Source organism: Poeciliopsis prolifica, unplaced genomic scaffold (assembly GCF_027474105.1).
Source record: "Poeciliopsis prolifica strain line A6 unplaced genomic scaffold, Auburn_PproV2 SCAFFOLD028, whole genome shotgun sequence".
NCBI classification, from domain to species: domain Eukaryota; kingdom Metazoa; phylum Chordata; class Actinopteri; order Cyprinodontiformes; family Poeciliidae; genus Poeciliopsis; species Poeciliopsis prolifica.
The window spans coordinates 4597692-4615140 of record NW_026562403.1 but is presented as its reverse complement, the minus strand read 5'-3'; the positions used below and the strand labels follow the sequence as shown (position 1 = coordinate 4615140).

The window sequence follows — 17449 nt, the reverse complement described above, 5'->3', positions numbered from 1 at the left end:
TTGTTTTACAAAAATTATGACGTCTCAGCACTAATATTAAAGACAGTAAATCTATTTTATTCCATTATATACTACAGCATTTTTGTAATAAATAAACGTTAATGACATCAGCGCATAGAACGCGTTGAACGTAAATCATCTTTCTTTAGATAAAGGATCTTTGTTTTTTCTCCTCGGCTCTCGCGGCAACTGCACGAACGCGCCAAAAGAAGAAAACCTAAACGGTGTTACAGCAGCGTCAATAGAGGAAGAAAGAGAGACGACGTTTAAAACTACTGCTTATATTTCCCAATGTGACAAAGTGGTTCATACGTCGGTATTTAGGGTTTAGCTGGTAACTTGCGTTGTTTACTGCCAGAGACAAAAGATGGTTTTGCAGAACAGCGGGCGATACAAATCGGACAGGGGCCAAAGTGGAGCAAACCAAGAAAACCAGTAAGTTTCGCTCGGGTTGTCTGCCATAAATATAGCGAACTAACACTAGTGAAGTTAGTGTCCTAGAGAAAACAAGACATTAAAGCTGTTCCGTGTTTGAATCAGGGATGACGGATCCTCCATGTCGGCGCTCAAGCGGCTGGAGCGCAGCCAGTTCACCGACGACATGGACGCCCGCTTCGGCTTCGACAGGATGAAGGAGCCCGGGGAGAAAACGGGCTGGCTGGTCAACATGCACCCTGTGAGTGCACACACTTCCTTCGGTAAATCTGACTGATCTCCCCACGAGACACTGAACAGTGATGCCCCTGTGTTTCTATAGACCGAGATCCTGGACGAAGACAAAAGGTTGGTCAGTGCCGTGGACTATTATTTTATCCAGGAGGACGGGAGCAGATTCAAGGTGTGCTCGTTAAAAAAAGAAAATCAACATCTAGTAATATTTGGCAAAAGTTTTTTTATTACTTAACTAAATTTTGTCAGGTTGAACGTGTTTATTTCTGCTCTGCAGGTGGCTCTTCCCTTCAAGCCTTACTTCTACATAGCTACTAAAAAGGTAGGTTTGTCAGTGATCATGGTGTTAGTCTCATAACACTGCATATTTAGAACACTAAGAGTATGTTATTTCCAGAACTGTGAGAGAGAGGTCATCTCATATTTGTCCAAGAAGTTCCAAGGAAAAGTGGCGAAGCTTGAAATTCTCCCAAAGGAGGACTTGGACCTTGTGAGAGCTTTTGTTTTGTCTTGGTAGCATTCAGATAGTAAAAAGAAAGGAAAATTTAACTCGACGACTTGCTCTCCCCAGCCGAACCATCTTGTTGGACTGAAGAGAAGCTACATCAAGCTGTCATTCAACACAGTGGACGATCTAGTCAAAGTCAAGCGTGAGATTTCTCCAGCCGTACGCAAGAACAGAGAGAGGGAGCAGGCCAACGACGCCTACACATCAATGTTGTCAAGGTAACAATAATCCATTAAGCCAGTAATGGGGGCTTCATGTTGATGCTTTGCTGATCGCGTCGTTTGTCTCAAAGTGCTCTGTCAGGAGGCAGCGTGATCTCAGCAGATGAGGACGGGACTTTGAAGAGTATCGCCGATCAGCTGGACAATATCGTGGACATGAGAGAGTATGATGTCCCTTATCATGTCCGAGTGTCCATCGACCTCAAGATTCATGTGGTGGGGATACGTTTCTTTCATGTCTGTGTCTTAAAGGGTAGTTATTGTTTGCTCTAATTGCTACTGGTTCTGCTTTACTCAGGCTCACTGGTACAACGTCCGATACCGAGGCAGCACCTTCCCACCAGAGATTGTGCGACGAGACGATCTGGTCGAGCGCCCGGTGTGTAGATGTTATTTATGTTGGACAATATTGATTCCAGAACATTTCCCTTACACTCTGCTCATGTATTTATGCGTTTAGGACCCCGTTGTTTTGGCTTTCGACATCGAAACCACCAAACTTCCTCTGAAATTCCCAGACGCAGAGACGGATCAGATTATGATGATCTCCTACATGATCGACGGACAGGTTGGTGCAATGCTTCACTTTGACTTTTCCTGTTGTTGGTTTTGTTTCTGACAGCTCTAATTTTATTTCCTTCAAGGGCTTTCTAATCACAAATAGAGAGATTGTCTCCGAGGACATTGAGGATTTTGAGTTCACCCCCAAGCCAGAATATGACGGACCTTTCACAGTTTTTAACGAGGATGACGAGGTTGATGAACTTTAGTTGGAAAAATAAACATTGTTTTCTTGTTATAATTATTATTTATTGTTTAGGTTGTGTATAATTTTTTATTTATTGATTTTAGTAGCTGTGTTTTATTTTGGATATTTAAAGTATCTTCCAGTGTTGAGTGTTCTGTGCGAAATTAAAGGTTGTTAGTTTTTGAGAGGGCAAACTTGCTCTACTATGCTACCATCAATATATTACTTGAAAATGATTTCAAAACTACAATATTACTGCTTATAAGCTCTGGGACAATTTTATTGTTGAGGAAAATTTGAAAATTGTTAAGATCAATTGATCTTAACAATTTGATCTCATGTTAAGATCAAATAGCGCTGTTTGTTACACTGGGTTTTATTTTGGTGTATTAGAGTGTAGGAGGTCAAATACAAATGTATCCACTGTAGATGTGTAATAACTTGTTAAATGACTGGTTGCAGGCTGCTCTCATCCAGAGGTGGTTTGATCACGTTCAAGAAACAAAGCCGAACATCTTTGTCACCTACAATGGAGACTTTTTTGACTGGTGAGTCGGGTTTTGTTTACATCTAAACTCCACGAGACTGAAGCAAAGATTTGCATTACACTTAAATGTTATGGTTAATTTTAAGAAATATGTAAAACCATCATATAAGCTGTTGGTTTGTTTTTCCCTGTAGGCCTTTTGTCGAGACTCGGGCGGCGCTCCATGGACTGAGCATGCACAGGGAAATTGGTTTCCAGAAGGACAACCAGGGAGAGTATAAATCCAGTCAGGCCATCCACATGGACTGCCTCAGGTGGGAACAATCCTGACACTCATAAAATATTAAGGTTGAGGCATGGGTTTGTCATGTTTCCGTTCTGCTACTTTTCTGCATCAGGTGGGTAAAAAGGGACAGCTACTTGCCTGTGGGAAGTCACAACCTGAAGGCTGCAGCCAAGGCTAAACTGGGCTACGACCCGGTGGAGCTGGACCCGGAGGAGATGTGCCGAATGGCAACTGAGGAACCACAAGTACGGAAATGGATTAGTTTACTTTAAGTACTTTTTAAAAAGGCATTTGAATGTTCTGATTGTTTTGGGGTTTTTTGCATCTCTATATCAGACCTTAGCAACCTACTCTGTGTCAGACGCTGTGGCCACATATTACCTCTACATGAAATATGTTCACCCCTTCATCTTCGCCCTGTGCACCATCATCCCCATGGAGCCTGATGAGGTTTGTCTTCTTGTTTCCTGTTGTGGAAATAAACTGAAATCACTACAACTTTTAATGAGCATCTCTTTTTTACAAAGCCTGTTTTTCCTGTGAACAGGTGCTGCGTAAAGGTTCAGGCACCCTGTGCGAAGCCTTGCTCATGGTGCAGGCCTTCCATGCCAACATCGTCTTCCCTAACAAGCAGGAGCAGATCTTTAACAAGATGACGGACGACGGCCACGTCCTGGACTCAGAGACTTACGTGGGAGGCCACGTGGAGGCGCTGGAGTCTGGAGTTTTCCGCAGCGACATCCCCTGTCGCTTCAAGATGGTGAGTCCTCTTTTCTCTCTGCAGCGGTTCTTTGTATCAAGATGTTACGGTCCGGTTTGTCCACAGAACCCGGCTGCCTTCGACTTTCTGCTTCAAAGAGTCGAGAGGACGATGCGTCACGCTGTCGAAGAGGAAGAAAAGATTCCTCTGGAACAAGTTACCAACTTTAATGAGGTATCTGATATTTATTTAATATTTTTCTCTCATTTTTATTTCATAAACCATCACTTTCATTTTTATCTCATAAACTTTATAGGTTTGTGATGAAATCAAAAAGAAGCTAACCTCCTTGAAGGATGTCCCAAACAGGATCGAATGCCCCCTCATCTACCATCTGGACGTCGGGGCCATGTACCCCAATATTATTCTCACAAATCGTCTGCAGGTAAACATTTAAAAAGCTTTAAAAAGATAGTATTTACTATTGAAATGGGTGAGATTTAGTGTGTCATATATATTTTCTTTCTTCCAGCCATCAGCTATGGTTGATGAGGCCACATGTGCTGCCTGTGACTTTAACAAACCCGGGGCCACCTGCCAGAGGAGGATGGCCTGGCAGTGGAGAGGAGAAATCAGTAAGTCAGCCACCTGCTGTCTTGTTACAATCACAAACCTCAATGTACTTTGTTGGGCTTTTTACAGGCCAACACAAAGCTGAACCTTGAAATTCAAAGGTTGATGAAGCATAGCTTTGAAATTGAAGTTCAAATGAATCTGTATACATGCACTTCTATTCAACCCACCTTAATAAACACCGTAGCAATGTTCTTATTGCTAAGGTTACAGCTGAACATCATTTGTGGCGTTTCATACATCAACAGACTTAACTTTTTGCCAATTTCATCTATTTTTAAGACACCATTTACTTCTGTGTGATGGTGGGGAAGCAAAGTCACCATCCTTGACATATTTTTTTAGTTTAAGAATGTTTGTCAGGCTCTTATATTTCTTGATTGTTCTGAAAACATAAAAAATTTGCTTTAGGAGTGCTTAAAAAGTGATTTAATTTGACATTGTGAAAGCTGTAAGATCTCTTGAATTTTAAAAAAGGTTAATTTACATATAAAAACAACCTGCATCTCGTCAGTGCCTGCAAGTCGCAGTGAGTTTCATCGCATCCAGCAGCAGCTGGAGTCTGAGAAGTTTCCACCTCTCTTCCCCAACGGCCCTCCTCGGGCGTTCCACACTCTGAACCGGGAGGAGCAGGCCAAACACGAGAAGAAACGGCTGGCAGGTAGGGTCTGCTGGGGGCTCACGTGAGGTAAACTTTGGTTTTAAAAAGCATTAATACCTGAAGACTGCTTTTGTATCAGATTATTGCAAGAAGGCCTACAAGAAGACTCACGTCACGCGGCTTGAGGAGCGAATTACCACCATCTGTCAGAGAGAAAACTCCTTCTACGTCGACACAGTCAGAGCTTTCAGGGATCGGCGTTATGAATTCAAAGGACTTCACAAAGTATGTTCTGTATTTTTTTTTTTTAATAAATAAAGCTTATGTTGTTAATTAGTATTGTTTACTAAAACTTGTCCTTTTCTTTCACTGTAGGTGTGGAAGAAGAAGCTGTCAACAGCTCAGGACAATGGAGATGCTGCTGAGGTGAAGCGCTGCAAAAACATGGAGATCCTGTACGAGTCTCTTCAGCTGGCCCATAAATGTATTCTTAACTCTTTCTACGGCTATGTCATGAGAAAAGGGTAGGCAAGCAGTAAAACATCCACTTCTGCTGCTGTGAGATGTGATTTTGCTGCTGCAGCTTGAGGCAGCAGCAAAATGCTGTCTCCGCCTGATGCTGTCTCTGTCTCAGGGCGCGCTGGTACTCCATGGAGATGGCTGGCATCGTGTGCTTCACTGGAGCTAACATCATAACTCAGGCCAGAGAACTTATCGAACAAATAGGGTGAGTGATTTGTGTAAAACTTGGTCCTGCAGATTTTCTGCTAAAGTGCGGCGTACATCGAGATCGGAAAAATGTGATGTGCAGAAAAAAACAAAATGCATAAAATTATTCAATCACATGTTTCCTCCAACAATCACATGCACATTCTAATCAACATAGAACTACCAAATGAGGAAATACCAGAAATTAATTAATAAATGTGGCCTTAATGAACAGCAAAGATCTGTAGACTGACATTATACCTGCCAGTCTACAGACCTTTTTGCTCCATCCTGGTTTAATTACAAAAATTTGCCACTGATTACAGCTTGAGTTTGCAAAACTATAAAACCTTTAAAATTATCTATTTTGATTGACCATGTATATAGTCACTAAAAATATATACTTTTTGCACGTTTATCTTGTAATATAAGAACTTCAATATGTTGTTTAAAAATTACATGGGTTTGTCTGAAAGTAGCTGTTGAAAAATGCTCATTGTTGCTATTTTTCCCATTTTATGTGCAATCCAGGAGGCCTCTGGAGCTGGACACTGACGGAATCTGGTGTGTCCTCCCCAACACTTTCCCTGAGAACTTTGTGGTAAAAACCAGCAATGATAAAAAACCTAAAGTGACCATCTCTTACCCGGGGGCCATGCTCAACATCCTGGTGAAGGAGGGATTCACTAATGATCAGTACCATGAGCTGGTCGACCCAACGGCGCTCACTTACAACACCCGGTCAGAGAACAGCATCTTCTTCGAGGTGGACGGACCGTATCTGGCAATGATTCTGCCCGCCTCCAAAGAGGAGGGGAAGAAGCTGAAGAAGAGGTAAGCTAGACATCATTTTTGGGTTTATTTTCTTCTTTGAAATTTAATTTGCTTTGTTAAAGGCTCCCCCGCTTCTTGCTTAGGTATGCCGTGTTTAACGAGGACGGCTCATTGGCTGAGCTCAAAGGCTTTGAAGTGAAGAGGAGAGGAGAGCTTCAGCTCATTAAGATTTTTCAGTCATCTGTGTTTGAGGCATTCCTCAAAGGCACCACTCTGGAGGAGGTCTACTCATCAGTGGCCAAGGTGGCCGACTACTGGCTGGACGTGCTTTACAGCAAGGTGGATGCATGCAGTCAAGCGGTTTGGATCAGGGTAGATCAGGATCATGTTGACATCACAATTTTTCTCTGCAGGCCGCCAACATGCCAGATGCAGAGCTGTTTGACCTGATCTCAGAGAACCGCTCGATGTCCAAGAGGCTGGAAGAATACGGCGAGCAGAAGTCCACGTCCATCAGCACGGCCAAGAGGCTGGCCGAATTCCTGGGAGACCAGATGGTGAAAGATGCTGGTCTGAGCTGTCGCTACGTCATCTCCCGGAAACCAGAGGGTTCCCCAGTCACAGAAAGGTGGGGAAGGAACTTTTTTCCTTCACCACAAAAAGTGAAAAGCTGTTTTTTTGAAAACTTCCCATCGATGACCGTCTGTTCTGCCATAAGTAAAAGATCTGAGCATTTCCACATTTCCCCTTCAGGGCCATTCCTCTGGCCATCTTCCAGGCTGAGCCCAGCGTAAAGAAACATTTCCTCCGGAAGTGGCTGAAGATGCCCAGCCTGCTTGACTTGGACATCCGCTCTGTAAGTCCTACAACCATTTTTCATTAAAAGCCTAAAATTTCCCTCAGTTTCTTGTCTAAGTTCTGCTCGTTGACATTTAATATTTGATGTACTCATGTCCAGATCCTCGATTGGAGCTATTACATCGAGAGGTTGGGTAGTGCAATCCAAAAAATTATCACCATCCCTGCAGCGCTGCAGCAAGTAAGTCATTTTTCCGAAATGAACAACTCATTAATCGTCTTAAATTTATCCAAAGATCAATTTTAATGACCTCTGTTTATTATAAGGTGAAGAATCCAGTTCCCAGAGTTAGGCATCCTGATTGGCTCCACAAGAAACTCCTGGAGAAAAACGACATCTACAAGCAAAAGAAAATCAGTGAACTGTTCACCAGTGAGGGCAAGAGACAGGTAGATTCAACAAGATGCTTCTGAACCTTTAAACACAAGCAGCTTCATCTAGGTAAAAATTACGTGCACATGTTTCTCCACAAGTAATTTTTTTCCACCTCTCTCACAGATTGCCCATCAGCCCGTGGAGGCTGGCCAAGCTGCAGACATGGAGGACTTTGGGGCAGCACCACGACCCCTGCATCCTGCTATCCTTATCAGCACCAAGCGGAAGCGGGCTTCGCAAGGAGAGGACAGCCAGGTGGAGTCCCAAGATATGGAGCTCACACAGTCCTGGAGGGAAATCCTGGGACCTCCACCTCCAATGGGAAAAACACGGGTAGGACACCTAGAATTTACCTTCTGTTCATTTTCAATGGAACAGCTTTAATTTTTTCTACTTTCGTCTAATTTGCATCTGCTTTTTGCTTCTTGTTTTATTAACAACCAAGGAGGAGCGACTGGTGTGGCTGCGCTATCACAAGAAAAAGTGGGAGCTGCAGCTGAGGCAAAGGAAGGAGAAGAAAAAGAGAAGGAAGCTGCTGGATGGAGAACCACAACCAGTCGGAGGAGGAGTCATTAGAGGTGGCCCCAGCACCGGGCTGGGAAGCTTCCTGCGGCGGACAGCGCGCAGCATCCTCGACATGCCGTGGCAGATTGTGCAGGTGGAGAAAAATCACCTTTTCTTACTGTCTTAAATTTGCTCTTGAACACATTTGATGATGTCACATTGCAAATAAACAAATCAAAATTTACAGTTTTTATGCTTTGTGCCTGTTAATCCCTTGCAAAGAACAGTCATTTCATTGACATCATTACTAAATGTAAGATGATGCATGTCAGATTGCAGAGACCAACCACCCTGGTCTGTATAAGCTGTGGGCTGTGATTGGAAACGATCTTCACTGCATGAAGCTCAACATCCCTCGCGTCTTCTACGTCAACCAGAAAGTTCCAAAACAGGACGAAGGAGGAATCGCGTACAGGAAGGTTTGCATTATCACATGTTTTAGTTATTTCTAGATGCTGCAAAAAAAGATTTAAAAAAAAAAAACGGGCTACAATATGAATCATCTGCATCTTTAGGTGAACCGCATGCTGCCTCGCTCCAACATTGTGTACTACCTGTATGAGTACTCAGTGCCAGAGGACATGTATCAGAACCACATCAACGAGATCAACGCTGACCTCTCTGCACCGGACATTGAAGGAGTCTATGAAACACAGGTTCCTTGTTCATGTGGTTCTCTACACGCTTTAAAGTCTCCTTCCTCCGAAACTGCAATTTCATGCTGATTTTTCTATGAAACCACAAGGCAACACAGATTCTGCTCCTCGTCTTGGTTTCAGGTCCCCCTGTTGTTCCGTGCGCTGGTGCAACTGGGTTGTGTGTGTATGGTAAACAAGCACATTGTGAGGGATCTGGCTGGCAGGGAGACTGACTCCTTCGATCTGGAGCATCTGGACATGAGATCTCTGGCCCAGTTCAGCTACCTGGAACCTGGTAGGTTCTGTTTGAAGATACCACCAAATGTTAAAGTGATGTTTGGTGAAGAAGGTTGTGTGAGTTTGTAGATGCTACTAACCCCTGGATCACGAGCAGGATTTTGCAGAGAACATCATAATGTTTTTTATTTTATTTTGCCTATTAATTTATCTGATTTATACGGCAGATTTTATAATCTTGTTTAATTTTGAATCTAATTGCCAGTTTCATTCATCACTGTTGTGTTTGTGTTGCTCTCAGGAAGCGTTCGCCACATCTACCTGTACCATCACAGCCAAGGCCAGAAGGCCCTTTTTGGCCTCTTCATCCCCTCTCAGCGCAAAGCCAGCGTCTTCATCCTGGATACAGTAAAAACATGATTTTTCCAGTTTTCACACAAATCTGAAAGTTTCTCAAAGAGCCACATCAGCTGCAGATTGATTTTTATTTTTGATTTTTTTACCTTTGTTATTATTTTTACTTTTACTTTCACTACTAACACTCCAATTTGTTGCTCTTGGTTAAATTCTTACTTTTTTTTTTTTTTTGCAAATTTGTGATCTCAGGTCAGAAGTAACCAGATGCCCAACCTGAGTAATGTCTACACAGCTGAGCGCACCGCCCTCCTGGAGAAGACTTCAGAGGAGCTTCTGCCTCCAGAAAAACACACCTTCGAGGTTCGAGCTGAAAATGACATCAAGGCTGTCTCCCGAGCTTTGCAGCGCATACTGCTGAACTACAAGGTAAAATGTACTTATAATACTAGGTGTTTCATTAATGTATTATTTCAGGCTCAGTGTTGAAATCAGAAACATTCTAGCCATCTAAAATATAAGAATTTCACAAATTCAAATTCTGTCTTCAGTGTGTCTAAAGTCATCCTAAGTTTTGCAAAGCTAAACTTAGTAACAACATAACTGTTTTTGTCTCTTTATTCAATAAGAAAAATCTAAAAAACTCGTACCAGAGGTGGTGACTCAAACTTGAGACACAACAAGAAAAAAGTGCAGACTTGTGCCATACAGATGTGAGACTTGAATGAAATTGTTGAAAATCTTTGTCACTCTTTGTGATAGAAAGCTGACATGTAAGCTACAAACAAAAATATTCACTATTTGTTTCTGGATTTCCTGGTTTTTCAAAGTGAAATTGTTGTCTATGAGATGGTACTTATTTCGGTACAAAATTTAAAGATCCAATAAGATCATTTCACAAAACGCTGTTTTCCTTAAGAGTTGCAGAAATGTATGAATTGATTGAAACAATTTCTCATCAAAAGAAAGCCGTCAGATAATATTGGGAAACTGTCCTAAGAGACTTTCACATGGAAAACATTTTATTTCTGTCTAGTACGTCAGCAACTCTGAATCTATTTTCTTTGCTGGAACATGTCATCCGTCCCAATCAGAAGCTGAAACATTTAGCTGTTCATTAATATGTTGATGTGACTTACGGTTTTCTTTGTGTGGGTTTTCCAGGATGAGCGACGGGGACCCACCCTCATTGCTGTGCAGTCTAACTGGGAACTGCAGCGACTGACAGCAGGGATGCCTGTTCTTGAGGAGTTCCCAGTGGTTCCAGTACACGTTGTGGATGAGATCAACTACAATGTGCTGGACTGGCAGCGGCACGGAGCCCGGCGTATGATCCGCCATTACCTCAACCTGGACAGCTGCCTGTCACAGGCTTTTGACATGGCCAGGTATGTCAAAAGACTGACCATGTGAAACTCAAACTGTTTCACAATTTATTTCATATTACTGTTGCACACTTTGTAGATAATGAAATAATGGCTCCTGGGTTTAGATACTACCACCTTCCTGTGGGGAACCTGCCTCAGGATGTGTCGATCTTCGGCTCAGACTTGTTCCTAGCGAGACATCTGCGGAAACACAACCACCTGCTGTGGCTTTCTCCCACATCGAGACCAGACCTTGGAGGAAAAGAGGCTGACGACAGTCGTTTGGTCATGGAAAACGATGAGAAGGGTTCTGTAGAGATAAACTCTCAGGGATGTTACTCTACAGGTACACAAACATCTGCGCTTTCACAGAAATGGACAGGAATGCTTTTAAGCCTTTTATTTCTGCTAATTTTTTGTCTACTTGCTTCTTTCCACCAGCATGTGTGGAGTTGGACCTGCAGAGCCTGGCAGTGAACACAATCCTCCAGTCGCAACACGTCAACGACATGGAGGGCGGAGCCAGTCTGGGTGTCAGTTTTGATGTGATCCAGCAGGCCTCACTGGAGGACATGATGTCAGGAAACCAGGGCGCCAGCGCTCTCGCTAGCTACGATGAGACGGCGCTCTGCTCCAACACCTTCAGGTGCGTAAACGTCTGGGATGTGCTCTGAGTCAGGGCGGCAAAATTTCAAGTTGTTTTCCCTCACTGTGGTCTTCATGTTTTCTGTGCAGGATCTTAAAGAGCATGGTGGTCGGGTGGGTGAGGGAGATCACACAGTACCACAACGTGTATGCAGACAACCAGGTGATGCATTTCTACCGCTGGCTGCGCTCTCCGAGTTCTCTGCTCTACGACCCGGCGCTGCATCGCACCCTGCACAACATGATGAAGAAAGTGTTTCTGCAGTAAGTCTCACAGCAGTTTTGCTACCCAATGAGACATTAATTTGGTCTCAAATTATGAACACAAATACCAGACACATCTGTCTGTTTTACTTAAAATTTCAATGTCATCATGATAATAATGATCTATAAAACCAGGCTTTACAGTTCATAAAATGTCTAAAATATTTGCTCGAACTTATTTATGTTTACTTTCATGTTTTATCGCCTAATATAGTCCTACATGTTGTCATTTATATTCTTTGTTAATTTAATCCTTATTGGTTTGGTGCATTGTGCAAATGGCAGAGGTTTCTAGTCTGTCATTGGACAACACAGAGTCAAAACAAGGCAGCTAACTGTGCAGACCCTCATTCATATGAGGGCAATTAAGAGAAGCTAATAAAGTTTAAATGTATGTTTTTGGAAAACAGGAAGAAGCCGACAGGCACCTCCATAAACCTCCATAATCACTGGGAAATCAATCTAGTAACTGTCCCTGCCAGCCAGTATTAGTGCAGCTACCTGTGAAATACTCATGAACATTGAGGCAGGGAATTTAAAGAAGAAACATATTAAACATAATAAAAATATGCCATTATAAATGTGTTATTTGGGTTCTTCTGTCCTTGTTTTGTGCTTTTAATCTTCATCCTTGTCTTTCTGCTGTCAGGCTAGTTGCAGAGTTCAAACGTCTGGGATCAACTGTGGTGTACGGGAACTTCAACAGGATCATCTTGTGCACGAAGAAACGAAGGATAGACGATGCTATTGCCTATGTGGAATATATCACCAAAAGGTCAGACATTAATTTAATGGGTATTTAAAATATATAAACATTGTAGGTAAAAACAGCCCCTTGCAAATGTGTTTATATTCTTTGTACAGGCTTAAGTCAGTTTGTGTGGAAAGCATCTCATGACTAAAGCCGGGGCATTCTAACATATAATTATGGTTTGTTTGCAACCATTTCATTGTAGCTCTGTGCATCTATTATTGTCATTGTGTTTGTCCTTTTCACCCTTTAAGGAGAAATTTTTCCAGAAATACTCTTGTTTAGCTCCAACTAAACAAGAGCGTTATCTCAGTGGAGTAAATAGTTGTTTGATACGTTTCTAAATATAAAAATTGGTTTGGATTTGGATAAAAAGCAATATCACATTTGAAAACCAGTAAGCAGTTTTGTGGTTTAAAGGAAGTTCAAAATAATTTCTGTAATTCAAAAGAGAAGAATTCAGTTCAGATTGCATCAAATCATTAAGTTAAGACATTCACTTCTTAGTGAATAATAGGCAGAAGAAGAAGAGTTGCTTGCTCATTAGCTTTGCAGTTATGCCTTGCACACTGAGCGATGAGGGAAAGAAAAACTGTCCTTTAACTGGAAGAAACCTCTTAATACTCAGTTGTAATATTTTCTCAATAACTAAAAGTGCAAAAACATATTTAAAGGTTAGATATTTTTGTTTCTTAATCTCTGTTTTTAATCGATGGAAATCCTTGTCAATCTGCTTCTCTTCTAGCATACATTCACGAGAAATCTTCCACTCTCTGTCCATCACCTTCTCACGTTGTTGGGAGTTCCTGTTGTGGATGGACCCGTCTAACTATGGTGGTGTGAAGGGAAAACTGCCTTCCAGTGTCTTGTACGGAGAGGTGAGATATCCATGTAACTTTGTTTTATTTGTTCATAAAACCTTTTATGAAATTAATTTAGCTTCTTATCCTGTTAACCAGGAAAGGGGAATTAATAAGTTAGATTCTTTTTCTTTCCATAGCCATTAATGTTCTGTACTCAGGAAAGTCTTCCAAGTATCTTAAACATCACATGTTCAAATAAATTAATGAAAAAAATTGTCAATTAAACACTATATAAATATATATAAGCAACTCCAAGTATAAAATTCATGAACATATTCTTTTAAAAAGGGCAAACTCATCCTTCTTTTGTATTATTAAAAGTGTAGTGTTAAAGTCTAAACCCGCAAAAATAAAAGATGGTGCAGGAGCAAAATGACTGGCAAAACCCAAAGATAGCTTTCCATCATTAATGTTTAGTTGATCTTCATGTGTAGAAAATACTGTGCCCTGTAAAATAGCTTCATTTTAAAAAACTACCCTGGCTAACTATGAGTCTTCTTTCTGTGACAACTTCCACAACAAAGAGTGCTGTTGTCTGTTCACTGATCGGAAGAAAATTAGAGTTTTGAGTTTGGTCACTATTTTTTCCAACAGCAAAGTTTTGCACTTCATGAGCTTGAAGGTTACGATCTTTGATAATGGTTAATAATGATGTGTTGTTTTTTATGTATAATTTTTAGGAAGGAACCAAACAGAAGAAAAGAAAACAAGGAGAGGAAGACAAAGAGGGCAGTGAAGATGAAGATGAGGATGATGCTGAGGAAGATGATGGCGATACGGAGACCGATGAGGTTGAAGATCTGATTGAGAGCAACTGGAATGTCATGCATTATCTCCCCCAAACAGCCTCCTGTCAGAAATACTTCCTCATGATTGTGTCTGGTAAGACGAAAACAAACATCTACACATATAAACATGTTCCCTCTTGAACTATTAATCAGTTTTAGTAATTCTCCCTTCCCATCCCAGCCTACATAGCTGCAGTTTACCACAGCATGAAAGAGGAGCTGAGACGTAATGCTCCTGGAGCAACGCCAGTCAGGAGGCGCGCAGGCAGCCAGGCTTCCCAGCAGGCAGTCGGGGACTTGAGTGCGCTTCCTGGTAAGAGTCCGTTCAGCAGACAGCTTCAGTTACTAAAGACATAATTAATTTCTCAAGATGCCTCTTATACTCATTTCCTTTCCTTCAGGAATGATCTCCTTCTCCCAGGAGTACGTGGCCAGCGAGCTGACGCAGAACATTTTCACCATCACCCAGAAGATCCAGAAAAAGGTGACTGGGACCAGGAATGTCACCCAGACCTCAGAGATGTTTCCTGTCCTGCCCGGCTCACACCTGCCGCTCAACAATCCGGCGCTGGAGTTCGTCAAATACGTTTGTCAGGTGGGCTGAGTACCACGATGTCTGCATTGCAGACATTTCTTTGAAAACTTCTTTCATGTGATTCCCAGGACTGGAAAAGTGACACTTGATTGGATTTTCTTCCCCTCCCATATTAAATTTTATGGTGTAAGACATAAGAATTGTGCACTTCTTAAAAGTGAGAAGATTTTTACATATTAGTTTATTTAGATTGTGTCCTTTATCTTTGTGAGGCACACTAAAACACTTATTTTAGTGTATTAGTTTTCTGTGGAGGTTTTCCTAAGAAAATGTTGAATAAAACTAAGGTCAATTTCCCATGGTTTTTTATCCTGGAGACCAGTTTTCATTTTTGCTGTAGTTCCTACAAACTCTCATTTTTTTAAATAAACAAAATAATGTCAATGATTCCAATTTGATTATCAAGTCCAGATTTTATAGCGCGTTTCAATTGTTAAAATAACCCAATTGAGTCTAGATGTTAGAAAAGCAGTAAAATACCTGTTTGAAACACCTGACTAGCCATATTATACTCAACGATCCAGAATGATTTGAAAACTAACATAAAAAACATGAAAAATTAAGCTTGAAAACTGAAATTTTCAAATAGAAAATCTGAGGGAGCTTTGCTCTCATTTATTACTGAATAATTAGAAATACAACCCATTATTGACCTTTTTCTTTGTCTTTTACATCTTCAGGTTCTTTTGCTTGATGCCAACATCGTGAATCAGGTGAACAAACTAAAGAGAGATCTCCTGCGTCTCGTGGATGTCGGAGAGTTTTCGGAGGAGGCCCAGTTTCGTGACCCCTGTAACTCTTATATACTGCCAGAAGTCATCTGTCACCACTGCAACTTCTGTCGGGACTTCGACCTCTGCAAGGACCCGACTGTGGCACAGGTACATAGTACTTGCTACACTGGTAAATTATAGATTTGTAACATTTACAGCTGGGGAGACTAATATCTCAAAAACTTTGTTCTGATCTTAGGATGGGTCGGTCTTACCTCAATGGTTCTGCTCAAATTGCCAAATGCAATATGAAACTGAGTCTATTGAGACGGCCCTGGTGGAGGCTCTGCAGAAGAAACTTATGAGCTACACTCTGCAGGATCTGGTGAGTAAAACATGTCAAATCAAGCAGCATCAGCTCAACTCCGACTAGGCCTTTATTTTTTAAAATAAAATTCTAGTATTTATGTTATGTCTGGAGCTCCATTAGTAGCTGTTTTTCTTGTTTTTCATGATTATATTCTTGGTAATATAATTCCTTAATAATCAATTTGAATAAAAGGTTACCCTGGGAGCAGATAAAACTCTTATCTTATCCAGCTTTCAATGAAAGTAGATTTAGGATCTGTAATTTGACTTCTTCAAGGTTTGGATAAATCTGGAAAAAGGAAGTGGAGTATGGAAAAAATATTAGTATTTCCAAACTATGTTTTCTTTACCATGATGTTAATGTTCTTAGTCAATGATGTTATTAGTTTATTTGTTTCTCTGTTCATCCATCCCTTAATCACTTTTTCGTCCATGACTCGTTTGTCCATCAGTCTTCTGTTTGCCCATTTTTTTCATCTATCTCTCCATTTGTGTATCCTTCCATTATTTATCCATTTATACCATTTTCCAGCCACTCAGGCATCTTTTTCTCCCTTCCTCCACTCTTGCAATCCTCTGTTCAGCTACCTATTCATCTGTCCGTCATTTGTTTGCTTCATCTATTCATCTGTTTGTTCATTATCCACTCTCTCTTCCTCGCTGTCTGGTCTGATTATGTTTCATAAATTTCTGCTGATCTTTTCTCTGCTTGTCCTTCGGCTTAAAATGGTTTGAAAACTCTAGAAACATGAGATTGACATAAAAACTGCTTTGGGACCTGTTATTACATACCATGTCAGAATCGCGCTCCCCAAACTGTTGAGCCAGTAAAGCATCTGTGTGTTTGACTCATTTCTCACTTGAATCGTTTTGACAACATAAATGTGATCTTTTAGGTCTGCACCAAATGCAAAGGGGTGAAAGAAGCCAACATGCCCCTTTACTGTGCGTGTGCCGGAAACTTTGACCTGACCTTCTCAGCCAAGGTTTCCGATCTCAAACATGTTTAACAATTTGAATCCGTTCTGAAGTGTATGATGAGTCCTATTGATGCTGATTTTTTTCCCTTTTAAAGAGCTTCTGCGAGCAGACCGCAGTGTTTCGAAACATAGCTTCCCACTACAACATGAGATACCTGGAGGAGACCATCGACTGGCTGCTTGAGATGAGCCCTCAGATCAGCCAGAGCAGGCACTGAAACGGGACACAGAGCGACGAATCCTCTTTAACACTGAGAGCTGAAACCAGTGCAGCTCAGCAGCTGTTAAATCAAGTTTTGTGATTTATCAATCCAATAATCACAAGGACGATTAGCTAGCAAGGAGAAACAGGTGGAGTGTAAATATGGTTAAATTCTTGTCTATTTTCCATTTGAATTCATATATTTGTATGAATGGCAGATTGTCAGGAAATAAATAATACTTGAATGTTTTAATTGTTTGTGTTGTTTCTCTGCTTCATAACTGAGTTCCAAACATGAGGAGCTCATAATCTTTCCAAACACTCTGTGCTTGCTGTGTTAACTTTTGTATTTTTACTTTTACTTTCCTTTTTTTTTTTTTTGCTTCTTTTAAGACTTCTACACTCTAATCACTCAAAACAAACAAAAAAAATAAAACACACACCACCACTTTCAATTTCTCCAGTAATATTTGTTGGTCTTTTAACAGAGCTACTAAAAAAAGTTATAGTAACATATCAAAACCAAAATATAGTGAATGTGTATATATAC

The 17449-nt window shown here is 41.2% G+C and overlaps 1 protein-coding gene across 1 annotated transcript; it reads left to right on the top strand.

Moving 5' to 3' along the window:
• Positions 1-225: 225 nt before the first annotated feature.
• Positions 226-17152, top strand: pole (polymerase (DNA directed), epsilon). The gene is made up of 48 exons (XM_055049254.1): positions 226-435; positions 541-676; positions 758-838; positions 947-991; positions 1067-1159; positions 1241-1395; positions 1470-1614; positions 1697-1777; positions 1859-1966; positions 2043-2153; positions 2609-2694; positions 2828-2947; positions 3032-3164; positions 3256-3369; positions 3467-3679; positions 3746-3853; positions 3936-4064; positions 4152-4254; positions 4767-4913; positions 4993-5138; positions 5229-5377; positions 5488-5580; positions 6093-6395; positions 6479-6674; positions 6749-6963; positions 7089-7191; positions 7294-7374; positions 7461-7583; positions 7693-7902; positions 8015-8227; positions 8406-8552; positions 8649-8789; positions 8913-9066; positions 9310-9416; positions 9615-9791; positions 10527-10750; positions 10855-11075; positions 11171-11375; positions 11465-11638; positions 12288-12413; positions 13135-13267; positions 13933-14134; positions 14222-14353; positions 14442-14635; positions 15316-15516; positions 15608-15733; positions 16614-16703; positions 16793-17152. The coding sequence occupies exons 1-48, from the start codon at positions 368-370 to the stop codon at positions 16913-16915; spliced, it is 6885 nt and encodes a 2294-aa protein (XP_054905229.1). The 5' UTR covers positions 226-367; the 3' UTR covers positions 16916-17152.
• The last annotated feature ends 297 nt before the right edge of the window (positions 17153-17449 follow it).